The following is a 13,389-nucleotide window of genomic DNA, read 5'->3' as shown; positions in this document are numbered from 1 at the left end:
TTGTTGCTCTATATTCAATCAGCGCAGCTAACGAGAGTGACAGGAGGATGACCGGGCTTTAGCGGCGTGCCATTTCCTCCTAAAAGCCATTAATTAAAGGCTCCTTCAAATACTTGATGCGCTTAAATAATTATCACCCCTTTTTGTCTGCAATGTGATTTTTCTGCCTCAGAGTCAAATTCCTCTCTTGACATTTTTTGTCCAACTTTTGTGTCGTCTGCTTCAGGGTGCAGGTGGAGTTCTACGTGAACGAGAACACGTTCAAGGAGCGCCTCAAGCTGTTCTTCATCAAAAACCAAAGATCGAGTGAGTCCCCCCCGCGGGTTGACTGCCTTTAACCAGCCTCAATTTGACTTTTGCATTTACATGACTGACTCAGGTTGTTGTAACCTGTCACATGCATCATCACGCTCTTTTGTCTGCATGTACCCCTTCAAGCAGTTTGAACAACAACAACTGATGAGGTGATAAACACAATGGCCACATCAAACTGGAGCCACAAACCCTGTAAAGTGAAAATAAATGTCTTGTAAATGTAACACGCCAAAGAGAAGAGTGTTGTTAACAAGGCAGCCAAATTTCAAATGATGAAAACTGTCAACTGTCAACCATACATCTTTATACGGAGCCCCTAAGGTGACATGGTAGGAAAAAAAACAACAACTTTGCGTTCCCTCGCAAAACATTTTGCGTTCCCTCGCGAACGCAAAGATTGCGTCTTTGCGAGGGAACGCAAAGTTGTTTTTTTCGCCTGCCATGTCACCTTAGCTGCGCCGTAAACACTTCCGGGTCATCTTCCATGTGAACAAAAGCGACGAGGATGGAACGTTTGTAAACATGAAACAAAACAGTGGGAAAGCTTTCCCAAAGCGACTAGCATGGAGCATGTATTTTTCCACTGCTTTGTTTACACGTCGCTTTTGTTCACATGGAAGATGACACGGAAGTGTTTACGGCGCAGCGAAGGTGACATGGTAAGCGAAAAAAAACAACTTTGCGTTCCCTCGCAAAGAACGCAAAGTTGTTTTGCGAGGGCACGCAAAGTTTTTTGCGAGGGAACGCAAAGTTGTTGTTTTTTCTACCATGTCACCTTAGGGTCTCCGTATATTTCTCATGTTTGAGCTGTGAAAATATATTCACTTGAGGCGAGAGGCGCTAGCCAGCAGCTAGCTCACGAGCAAACCGTGGATCCTCCTGGGCAACAGATAGGCAGCGGGTTCATCCAGTGAGTGGGTCCACATAACAGAGAACCTTCAGGGAAAGTCAACTGTTGAATAAACACGACGGAATACGTTGTTTAACCTGTGGCTCAAATTTAATGACAAGACATTTGAGCTCATATTGCCCTCAATTCTTTTTGTTTCAATAAATTATGGTGTCTGAAAAAGACAAAATGTTAAGCATTTGGGAATTTAAATGACACCGAGCTCTTCTTGTATAAATAAGCAAAGTAACTATAACTAAGTAACTAGGATTCTCGCAACTCCCCAAACAACTGCTGATGCGTATGTCGGCACTCAAGTTCTTATCCATACAGGAGAGTGGGGGAGGGAGTGTGTAGGTTTCCCAATATGGACCCTGTTTTTGTAGACAGGTACCCGTGCTCTCAGCGTCAAAACGGGTACATCGGCATTTTCATGCTGGGGCAAGTCTAGTTTACCATGTTTGAGAATTTGGCAGACCGCGTTGGGCCTCATTGGGCTTTTCAGTGGACGGAGGGCGTTTTTGTTCCACACCCCCCAGTACACGGACACTCATGCGCTTGCCATAAAAAAGGGCCCATGTACGTTTTCGTGACGGGGCAAATCTATTTTAATGTGTTTGTGAATTTGGTAGACGAGCTCTACATCTCGATCAGTATTCCGGCATATTCTATTGCATGCCCTCGGTGCAGCTGGCAATTTGTAGATCAAAAGTATGCTAGGTTTTAGACAAGTTGTCTTGGAGGTGGTATCATGCGATTTTAGTGTATTTGATCAAGGCACCGGCAGACAGCTTCTGAGCTCCGCAGACGTGTGTTGGCGCACGTCGTCATATTAACAGCGTAGGACAATCACTCGGGGTCATTGGAGAAATCAATTCATTGAATGAATTATTATCATCGTCATCTTAGAAATATTTTTAATAGCACCCCCCTGACCTTGATAACAATTATGGGTGGTGTTGTCACACACGGATGCACAAACAGAAGTGGAAGGCGCTCTACTGCTCATCCACAGCGGCCAACCTTACATCATCCGCAGGTGGAGACCTTCCTGCAGTTCCTTTTGTGAATTTAATTAAAGGGAACGAGGAGAGCCGCTTCATTGGCCGGGTGTCGGCTGCGTTCCATCCCATAATGGCACACAATGACACGTACGCCAAGTCTACTTGCGCTTACAATTCGCTCCACCCATGCGCACAGTTAAACTGCGCTTTGCACTAGACTTGCACTGGCCACAAAAATAGCACCACAATTCAGTCTTTCATTGTTCTCAGACGTCGCATGTTTTCAGCATTTATCTTCAAACATGTATAATGTATTGAAAAACTAATTTTGCAATTCACTTTACGATAAGTCTTTCATGCAGACTTGGGGAAGCTATGACCAATTGCCTAAACAGTACATGTGACCCAGCATGCTAAGTGAATAAACTGTTATTGAAAAGAGCCACAAAACATTCAACCAAAAAAATGCTCATGATATATAATAACAAATATATGTTACAAAAGTTTTCTAGTTAATTTTGGAACATTGTGCCATTCCCAATACATTTATTGGGTTGGAGGTTTTTCCTCAACTAATGCCTAATTATCATTTGAATTTAGAAGGAGTTTATACAAAAAGCAATGCACTATATAAAGCTGAAAAGTCTACAATAATAAGCTGAAACCAAAACCTTTGCATCGATTGCCGTCACTAAACACCGACCTTGTTCTCACTAGTATTTCGTAGAATTTTATACAAAATGCTTAAAAACAGTTCGAGTCCAGGCTCCGGCCTTCCTGGGTGGAGTTTGCATGTTCTCCCTGTGCCCGCGTGGGTCTTCTCCGGTCTCCTCCCACATTCCAAAGACATGCATGGTAGGTTAATTGGGGGGCTCCAAATTGTCCCTAGGTGTGCTTGTGAGTGTGGATGGTTGTTCGTCTCTGTGTGCCCTGCGATTGGCTGGCAACCGGTCCAGGGTGTCCCCCGCCTACTGCCAGCTGAGATAGGCGCCAGCACCCCCTGCGACCCTTGTGATGAATAAGCAGTCAAGAAAATGTACATATATATATATATAAAAGTGTATTTTATAAAAATGATTCTTCTTATCATAAGTTTTGATTTGGTTTTATTTTATTGCATACAGCGGTTTATTATTACTCATGAAAGCTAAAATAAGTCTCAATAAACCCTCCAATTTTTCCATTGCAGGTTTGCGAGTGCGAATGTTTAACTTTGCGCTCAAAGTGCTGAGCTGCCTCCTCTACATCGTCAGAGTGTTACTGGACAACCCGCAAGAGTGGAAGCCTAACTGGTGAGAGCCACACAGCACACGCAGCACAGCGTCATAACAGCACATTCAAGTGGATCCCGTGAGAGGAACTAGACAGGAATTGACCCTTTCTCTATCCCCACCCCACAGCATGAGTAGTGCCAACTGCACCAAACAGAATACATCCTCCCGCCAATTGAGCGAGTTTGACTGGTAAGCAGTGTGTGCCGCGTCTTGAAATTAGGAGTGATGGCCCCTCGGCGTGGGCCCTCAACGGTCGGGAACCTTGTATAACACGATCAATGCGACTTCACATAACTGATACGATTCACATACTCATATTGAGCATTCCACATCCACGTTCATTTATCACAATCCGGCCGTATGGATTACATGTCAGTATAATATGTATCCAGTGCCTGTGCAGCCTAATCAACAGCGATCTAGTGGAGATAAAGCATGTAATATACAACTGGGGGGGTGCAGGAAGTGGTGGATCAGGGGCCCCCAGAAGGCCATGCTGTGTCTGAAGCCCGGGGACCTATTGATCTAATTGGTGGCCGTGGCGCTGGCTAAGCTCCAGCTCCAAATGAATAAGGAGGCTGACAGAGCAAGCTAAGGGAAGGGCTGCTGCCGCCTACAGCTTCAGGCGGCCGACTCGTAGGAGCGAATCAAGCAGGAAAGCATCCATGATAGGCCCCAGGGTGGCGGGAGGGGGAGACTGGTGGAGGGGGTGCTCCTTTTTCTCACAATAAGGCTGTAAATTTCCATTTGACTGTGTGAATATCACTTTCGCCTACAATATGAGAACATGGTCTGCTGATGCTGCTCGCGTGTGTCTATTTGAGGGATACTGTTTTCACCAGAATTTTGAATGATTTCCTGCAAATTATAATAATATGCTCTAATAAAGCCTGGCTCACACGACAGGAGAAATGGTCCGATTTTAGCCCCGAATTTCCCCTTCCTTTCCGGAAACAAACTGTTGTTCAAAAAACAGTCCCGCCTCTTCCGTGGCATATACCCCATAGGGCCCGAATACACACTAACTAATTACACAACAAGGGACACCTGGACAAGACACACATTGCTGGGGGCACTGATTGGCTGACACAAGAGGGAGAGTAGACAAGTACAGGTGGACAAGATCACACTTAACGAGACAAAGGGAGACAAGGAAAACAGCAAAACAGACCGCAATGGAACCAAAAGCAAACAAGAACACAAAAAAACAAACCAAAAAAATAACCCTAAACCCCAAAACATGACACTTAGGACCAAATATAGTATTTTAGAGTAAGGTTAACTCCACAGAGTTTACTGTGTAGCTGACAAAAAAAACTTGTTGGGAAAAAAAGTGCAAATTTTGGGAAAATGTAAATATGCTGTTCAATTTAGCTGTCTTTTGTACCAATTGTCAGTATTAGGTCTGTTCGCATAAAAAGTACAGTAGTAGGTTTCTATTTAAAAAATAATAATAATAATAATGCGCTCTAATTAGCAGAAAGCTCACAAAAATGTTTAATTTTATTTTCTTCGGTGACTCACTGACAGGGTTTGTGAGGGCTCAGTGACACTCCTGTTGTTGGAAAATCGCCCAATTATCAGCATAATAATGCACACGCACACACAGGCACTTCCATTAACCAGGAAACAGCTTGGACAGCTACGTAAATGGGCTGCATACAGTTTACCACTTTAACAAGGAGAGTAATTTTGAGCACTCTGACTGCTAATTGTTGACTCTTATATCTATTACTGTGTATTTTTTTCCATTACTATATTACTGTCTATAATATGATAGAGCTACAGACAGCAATTCATGCAGTCTGCATAATTTGACAAAAAGATTCACGTTTTCTGTGCTTCTTATCCTGTCATGTCCTTCCTCTCCGCAGGAAGCTGATCATCTGGGTGGAGAGACCTCTACCCCTGTGGGCCCTCCAGGTCAGATAGACTAGATGACGCGTGTGCTATGAACTCGCCTACAACACATACATTTTGCATGCGTGCTTTCCTTTTTACAGGTTAACCGTTCTTCCCTGATCTCATTTGCATACATCTAATGAGATGCTAGGAACGGCGTGCTAATGGACATATAAGTGGACCCAATCACGGCACATGGCCCCTCTTTGCTCACATGGGCTTCTTTCCCTCTGTAGCTCAATCATCAGCACGCCCACTGATGCCACCCACGCTCTCCTCTTACATCTCCGCCATGCCTAATTTCTCTCTCTCAGACTGTCTCAACTCACCGTCTGCTCTCTCCGTTTAATGCTAGTGTTGCTATTCTCTCTCTCTCTTTGCAGGTGCTCGTGGCTTTTATCAGCTTTTCAGAAACAATGTTGCTTGTGTATCTTAGCTACAAGGTAAGTTGCTCAGGGAAGATGTTTTATGACCACAGTGGCGTAAACATCAACAGAAGCCTTTGTTTTACCGTATAATATGTATTTTGGGTGTATTACAGATCCGCAGGTAGCCCGTAGGCAGTGTTGTGACCCATTTTGGGCTTTTTGATGGTTCTGACCAAGCCATTTCAAAATAGGATGCTGCCTATGGGTAAATGCCCAAATTAATTTTAGGTTGGTGCCAACTTTGAATATTTTTAGAATGGAGATTAATTATTAATTAAATATAAATGCAAAATAAAAAATAAAACCCCCCCAAAAAACTGCATTTTTAACTCAACTCAACTTTATTTATAAAGCGCTTTAAGAACAGGCATTGTTGTATACAAAGTGCTGAACATAAACAAACATCGGTTTTGCAGTAAACCAGAACAAAGCAAACATTTTGAAGTGCGAATACAGGTTGTTGTTGTTGTTTTTTTTTTTATAAGTAAATACATTTTACATCAGCAAATAAATAAAAAGTAGTGAATAAAGAGATAAATAAATAAACACAATAGTGAAACTGGGCACATGTAATTAAATCTGACGTAATACGGCTAACATTAACTTGGAGGAAGTCCAACAGAGATGGGAAAAGTACTGACATTCTCTACTTGTGTAAAAGTATAATTACTTGTGTAAAAATAACTTTGGTAAAAGTAAAAGTACTTACCCAAATAATTACTCAAGTAAAAGTAAAAATGTACAGGCTCTGAGATGTACTTGACGAGTAGAAGTAAAACGTATTTTACCGGATGTGTCCTCCTTAGAAAATAAATACTCGGGAAAGTACAAAGTAGTGTAAAAAAAACTACTCAAGTATTTGTACTTTGTTACTTCCCATCTCTGCAATCCGAAGTGCGAAAGAAAGCATTAGTCACAGAGACTCAAAAATGTTAAACCTGTTGAATATGACAGTATGATGTTACAAATCAGTGTGTGTGTACCCCGCGTATTGGGTGGACGACCTCCAAAGTGTCTCAATATTGATACATGAGACAGACTTTAAAGGCGCAGTCTGCCGGTTTCACTCAGGAAAATGCACTTTTTAATTACAGGATTTAAACAAACTTATTACAAATTTACAGATCTGGGCTTCTCTTAAGTTCTGGTGGTGATTTTGTCCTAAACCCCCACCCCCCCAGCCTGTATTTTGCCATTTTGTGTGTGTTTTGTAAACAGCGGGATGTTTCTATGGAAAGACAGTGTTTACACCCCTCCAGCCAATCGCAGCGCGGGAGGGCGTGTCACAAACGGGGCCGGGCGAACGTGTCGGCTGCGTGACGTCACTCCCGCGGCAATGTGAAAGCGCGCACGGATTTTTTTTTCTTCACTCACTCATTCACACACGTAAGCTTCTGTGAGTGAGTGAGTGAGAAAAAAAAATCCATGCGTGCTTTCAAATTGCCACGGGAGTGACGTCATGCAGTCAACACGTTCAACCGGCCCCATTTGCGACACGCCCCCCCCCCCCCCCCCCCGCCCTTTCTGCGATTGGCTGGAGGGGTGTAAACGCTGTCTTTCCACAGAAACGTCCCGCTGTTTACAAAACAAACACAAAATGACAAAATACAGTCTGCGAGGGTGGGGGTTTAGGACAAAATCACCACCAAAGATGAACATAAACACTGATGTGTAGACTGAGAGAAAGTTAACGTGTATACATCCTGTATTTAAAAAGTGCATTTTCCTGAGTGAAACCGGCATACTGGGCCTTTAAGGGGAGCCCCCGTGTTGCTACTGCGGGAGTTCAATCCATCCAGGTGTGCCTGTGCCTTTCATGTACTAGGCACTATAAGCCTATGAAGGGGCGCACGTGCGTGTTAATGTCGAGGCTTTAAAGCCAACTGAGTCCTGCGGAGGTGTGAGCTCGTCCACCTACACTCGTCTGGGACGGGGGTCACATAAAAAGCTGCCATGTTAACTGAAGGCAGATCAGACTGAGTAAACGTTTTTCCCTTAAATGGCACTCGCGCGACTTGTATAACCGCCGCAACGTGTCCCCTTTCGCTGAACGCGGCTGTTACGCGGTAATCCCGCCCGCGGGGGTCGCCATGACAATGGAGTTCCCTGACCTCTTATGTGTGTTTTGTGTTTCCAGGGCAACGTCTGGGAGCAAGTACTACGTGTCCCCTTCATTCTGGAGATGATCAGCGCCGTCCCCTTCACGATCACTGTGAGTGGAAAGACATGCGCCACTGAGCACCAAAAGCACTCTCAAAAAACACCTTCCCTCGCCCCCCCTTGTGGAAAACGCATTCATTACCCGCTGCTACAGTATATGGCACTCATGGGTGTCACAGTAGGCCTCCACTTCCTCGCCTCCTCACAGGAGATGATTGCGTATGTATTGTGTTGGAGAAACTCAAGCACAAGTGACGTGCTCTCTTTTCCACAGGTGATTCTGCCCTCCTTCAGAAATCTCTTCATTCCCGTTTTTCTGAATTGCTGGCTGGCCAAACATGCTCTGGAGAACATGATCGTGAGTCAAGCACCGAGAGTAACCATTTTCATATTATTTATACAGACACACTTTTGTTGCAGTGAAAAAATCAGACGAGTACTTACTACCGGTATGTGTTGCAGGCAGAAAACAAAGGTAATCACCGGTGGTTTGCAAAGTCACAGAAGTAACAGCCATTAAAAATGTAGCTGAGATTTTCACATAAAATAAAAAAAATCCTACCTTGTATGTCCAGTTGTGTCTCCACTATGGCATAGTTTGGCTTTCATCACTCGATCGTCATACTTTAAACGGTAATGTAATGAATGTAATGCAGGTCTCTCTTGAACAATAGTGATGAATTCATCGTCTGTTCTTATAATTACGTCCAAATTCGAAAGGTGATAAATTGATAGTGGACAAAATGAGCAAAATGGTCCAGGCTTTTCATCACTACTGTTTATCCATGTTTGTCACTTCCTGTTTTTGCCCTGTGCACTGATTCGCTAGCTAACGGCCAATGAGAGTGATCAAATGCCCCGTCGCCGATTCTAAATGTTGAATCTGTGGAAAACGCCCCCCTGATGCACCCCAACGGGATCCAATGTTACCACGGTAATTTATAAATTAATCAGACGGCGCCTGCCGACGGCCCGACACTTTCCAACTCCTGATGTCGGATTGGCCTTTACATGCATGACATGTATTTGCAGGAGATTGCAAAGTACATTGAAAAGAAACGGCAAGATCTTCACTTGTGGATTATGTAAAGTTTGCCGCTGTGGATTGGCACTAAGAGAGTGTCTTCCATCCCCCGAATGTACATCCATGCATGACCCCCTCCCTAACAAACACCTACCACTACCACCACCCATATTGTGTACTCAGCAGAGTACTGTTAATATTTTTTAAATGATACTGATAATAATTAACTCAATGAATTGATTTATGCAATGATTCGGAGGGATTGTCCCACCCACACTGTTGTCATCTTTAAAAATGAAGTAAGATGACATGCACCACATGCGTCCGCGGAGCTCAGAATAAATCTGCATGTGTCTCGCTCAAATCCACCAAAATTGTGTTGCAACCCAGTGCGCCACAATTTAGACCTGCTTCAACCTCTGGTCACCAAATTGACACATGCGCCGCGGGTGTGCAATAGAATACACCGGAATGCCTATTGAAGCATTGCACGGTCTACAAAATTCACAAAAACTTTCTAAAAATGAAGATTTTTACAGTAAGCTCATGAGCCCCTAAACCCCAGTGAAAGTGGTTTGGAATAAAAAATGCCCTTGGAATGGTAGAATGTAGGGGTGTGAATTGCCTAGTACCTGACGATTCGATCCGTATCACGATTCATAGGTCCCGATTCGATTCGATACCGATTAATCCCGATATGATTTTACAAGTCGATTGTTACGATTTTTTTTACTCAATTTAGAAAATACAATTCAGTAAACTTGTACATGTACACTGTAAGATTTGTATGAAAATTTATTATATATTGATCTCAAACTTCAGTGTTATAACTGTGAGCCACTGTATTTAACAAACAGGTTGTAACCTTTTTCATGTTAGAACAGCATTGAAATAAAATATTAAGGCTTAATGTTCCATTAATATAACATTCTTCCATGCTTAAGGTGTGAAATTTAGACGTTGTTGAATATTTTTTCATCAAAAATGGATGCTAAAAAATCGATTCGGCTGCCTATTGAATCGATTCGAGAATTGCGTGCTGTAGTATCGCGATATATTGTCGAATCGATTTTTTTTTTAACACCCCTAGTAGAATGCAATTTCTGAATTTCTGGGTTAGAATCTCAACTTAATTCGAATGCCAAACCTCAGAACTATGAGGCAGACATACTAACCACTACTCCCGTGCTGCCGGTCATTACACGTATTACCTTAATTTTTCGTGATGGGAAATATGAGACATTTATTTGTCATGCGGCGATGAATTGGACCATGTCATCTATTAGAGGGAAAGCAATTACCGTATTTTCCGCACTATAAGGCGCACCTAAAAGTCTTCAATTTTTTCAAAAGCTGACCATGCGCCTTATAATCCAGTGTGTCTTATATATGGATCAATATTGAGCCGCAACAAGTCTCGCTGTCAAGACGCTATCGGTGACCCTGCACGATCGGTGACGCGCATGCGCAGAAGATCCCGCCATCTTGGTTCGCTAGCTAATACTAATACTTTAGCTCAGAGACAATAATAAAACAGCTGTTTATTCATTTTGGGAGTGAATGGGGTTGTCAGAAAGCTGGTTTGTAATCTATTAATAAAGTTTGACTAACCTATCTGACTGCTTTGTTGACATCCCCTTTAGCGCAGCACCATCTAATGGATGCATAACGTAACCCCAGCCTTTACTGTAGCGCCTTATATATGGAAAACGTTTTAAAATATGTCATTCATTGAAGGTGCGCCTTATAATGCGGTGCACCTGATAGTGCGGAAAATACGGTATTTAAGGAAATATTCTTTCTCCCACGCTGCACCAAGCACACGTCGGACGTGTTTCAGACCTGAGCAGCGTACCTCTAGGCCCCGTTTCCTTTTGCACGCCTCATCTGGCATCTCTTTTTTTTTTTTTTTTTGCGTCCCTCTGCAGAACGACCTCCACAGGGCCATCCAGCGGACACACTCGGCCATGTTCAACCAGGTGGTGATACTCATCAGCACACTGGTGTGTCTCATGTTTACATGGTGGGTACCCCGCACGGACTCCGGCGCCAACTGCAAAATGAAATGGACAGGAAGTGATTTCACAGCTGACGAGGGTAAAATGACAGCTGGGTGAAAGAAAAGAGAGCAAACACGATACATGCAGCAACGCAGAGATGGAGGGAGAGAGAACGCGAGGAATAAGACAAAGCAGAGAGAGATAATTGGTGACTGCGAGTGCGAGATAGCGACGCGACATGACAACTGCTGATTGTTGCAAAGCAACAACGGCCGGGCTCATCTTTAACAATCAGCTACAGCTCCCATGACGGATCTCAAGGAAGACATTTACCTGTTTTTAATCCCATGCAGACGGCAACAATGGTCTGCTCTCACACACTTAAGACTATATAAATATGCACTGTTCCACACATTAGCTCTGGAAGGCATCCACCCGCCTACCAGCAAAGCCACTGTTGCAAAATAGTGAGGGTGTTTCACTCTATTAGGTACACCTGCAAAATCTAAAGACATCCAATAAGAGATGTCTTGCATCATATTAAAGAAGTCATCTTCTGGTCTGACGGCATTTACATGCACTGACCAGCACGAGTGGTGTTGAAGGCAACAATGCTCACTATGTTTGAGAGATTCAACAATATCATGTTTATACTGCAACCTGTTTCTAATGGATTGATGGATACACAATGGTTGCCGAAATGAGTGAAGTGTGCATCGAATTATGGGTAGGCCGGCGAGTAGCCTGTTACCAGCTTTTCATTGAAAACTAATGGAGTCTAACAGGGGAAGTGCCAATTTGGACCATTTCAACTGCTCTAAAGTTAATGTTTTTTTGTTTGTTTTTTTGTTTCATCTATTTTAAACATGCATAGCGTGTCGTTACTGACTGCCCTCTGCCAGGACACTCCAGTTGAGATTATTTAAGTGCTTAATATTTGGCTGAATGTGTGCACTTTACCTGGAGTTGGACCGAGGCGGGACACCGGGACGCAAAGGAAGAGACGAGTAGGACCTTTCCTCACTGAAGGGTCAATTGGTTCACTCCATTTGTTTTGTTACACGTATGTCCGCTAGCAAGCTTCATGATGCTTCCGTCTGTTACCTCGGTTTCAGGATATTGACAAAATGAATGTAGGGCTGGGCAATAAATCGAATTAATTCGATACATCGTTATTTTAAAAAATCAAATCGTTGAAAATTTGCTAAATCGTGAAATTGAATTTTGTCTTCTGGATGATTAAAATCTGTTGTTCATATGCTCTGTTACATCTAAATGCTTTTATGTGTTGTAATTTTTCACAAGTGGCAGAATGTTGGATGGGTGGTTTACAAGACATGTTTACATTAGCTACCAACTACTTAATTGTGGCATTTAAGCACAAACTATGAATTTTAAGATTATGTTAAAACTGATCTAGAATCAGTATACGTTACTGGTGTCTGAACATTTTGCACAAGAATTATTTTTGCATAAATGAAACCTTTAAGTAAACATTTGTTGGATTTATTAGGTTAAAATCGATTAAAATCGTAATTGTCCTGAATTACTACAAAAATCAAGATTTTATTTTTTAGCCATATCGCCCAGCCCTAAATGAATGTGTTCAAGAAATTTTCCGTTTTAGCCTCTTTTACGTCCGCTTTGATCGTTTCTGTCTGGAAATTGGGAAGAGTGAACGGGGATTTACAAGCATACACTTCCGTCTTCTCAAGCGTTGCAATGGTGTTTTTTTTTTTTGCCTATAAACTTCATTAGGACAGTTAAAAATGGCACCAAGTGCACCTCTTCTTTTGCCACTTAAGGCTGAAAGCCGTTTAAACAGTGCTTGCAAGCTTTAAGGCGTGCAGTTATGCAAACACTTTCAGCACTCCATTCTCCACTATTCAAATGATGGCTATATTTGGTAGTAAGTTGTTTTTTGTTGTTGTTTTTTTTACGTGATTTTCACACATGCGCAAACGTAATGCGCACTTCACATATACAGGGTTGCCTGGAGATTGTTAGGGTTTCCGGTAGGACCGGATGACGGATCCCAAAAACGCGGAACATAGAGAAAAAAATACAACAAATTTATTTAACAAGTACTAGAACAAAAAACGCTGTACGAAGCCAGGAGGAAAAAAAAAAAACAGTTAACAAAAGATGCTTGCACAAGCTGCAAGGTGAGGTGGTCACAAAAATATACCTGAGGGCTACAAAAACCGCACTACGCGAATAAACAAAACCAAAACACAAAACACACTGTAAAAAGCGGATAACTAAAGGCGACGTAGAAAACACGTGGATATCAAATACTCAGGCGTCAAGCTGAGGAAACATAAAACTACGGAGCAAAAAGGCTCAACGCGAAGATACACTCTCTAGCAAAAGCTGAGGAAATAACAGGAAAC

General features: G+C 42.7%; 1 protein-coding gene across 5 annotated transcripts in view; it reads left to right on the top strand.

The window, feature by feature from the left end:
• kcnt2b (potassium sodium-activated channel subfamily T member 2b) overlaps positions 1–13,389 on the top strand; it is a 59,843-nt gene that overhangs the window by 21,638 nt on the left and 24,816 nt on the right. For 3 of the 5 annotated variants that reach the window (XM_077525906.1, XM_077525899.1, XM_077525914.1), the window contains exons 2-9: positions 227–306; positions 3,398–3,500; positions 3,609–3,671; positions 5,357–5,405; positions 5,768–5,827; positions 7,950–8,024; positions 8,247–8,330; positions 10,925–11,019. In XM_077525906.1, the coding sequence (XP_077382032.1) occupies positions 227–306; positions 3,398–3,500; positions 3,609–3,671; positions 5,357–5,405; positions 5,768–5,827; positions 7,950–8,024; positions 8,247–8,330; positions 10,925–11,019 (609 nt within the window). Of the gene's footprint in view, positions 1–226; positions 307–843; positions 975–1,029; positions 1,226–3,397; positions 3,501–3,608; positions 3,672–5,356; positions 5,406–5,767; positions 5,828–7,949; positions 8,025–8,246; positions 8,331–10,924; positions 11,020–13,389 lie in introns of those variants that run through there. The other 2 variants (XM_077525924.1, XM_077525931.1) reach the window with 2 other exon arrangements.

This window comes from Festucalex cinctus, chromosome 1, assembly GCF_051991245.1.
Source record: "Festucalex cinctus isolate MCC-2025b chromosome 1, RoL_Fcin_1.0, whole genome shotgun sequence".
In the NCBI taxonomy this organism is placed as follows: domain Eukaryota; kingdom Metazoa; phylum Chordata; class Actinopteri; order Syngnathiformes; family Syngnathidae; genus Festucalex; species Festucalex cinctus.
Note: the sequence above shows the minus strand (reverse complement) of the source record. Positions and strands in the feature narration are given on the sequence as shown.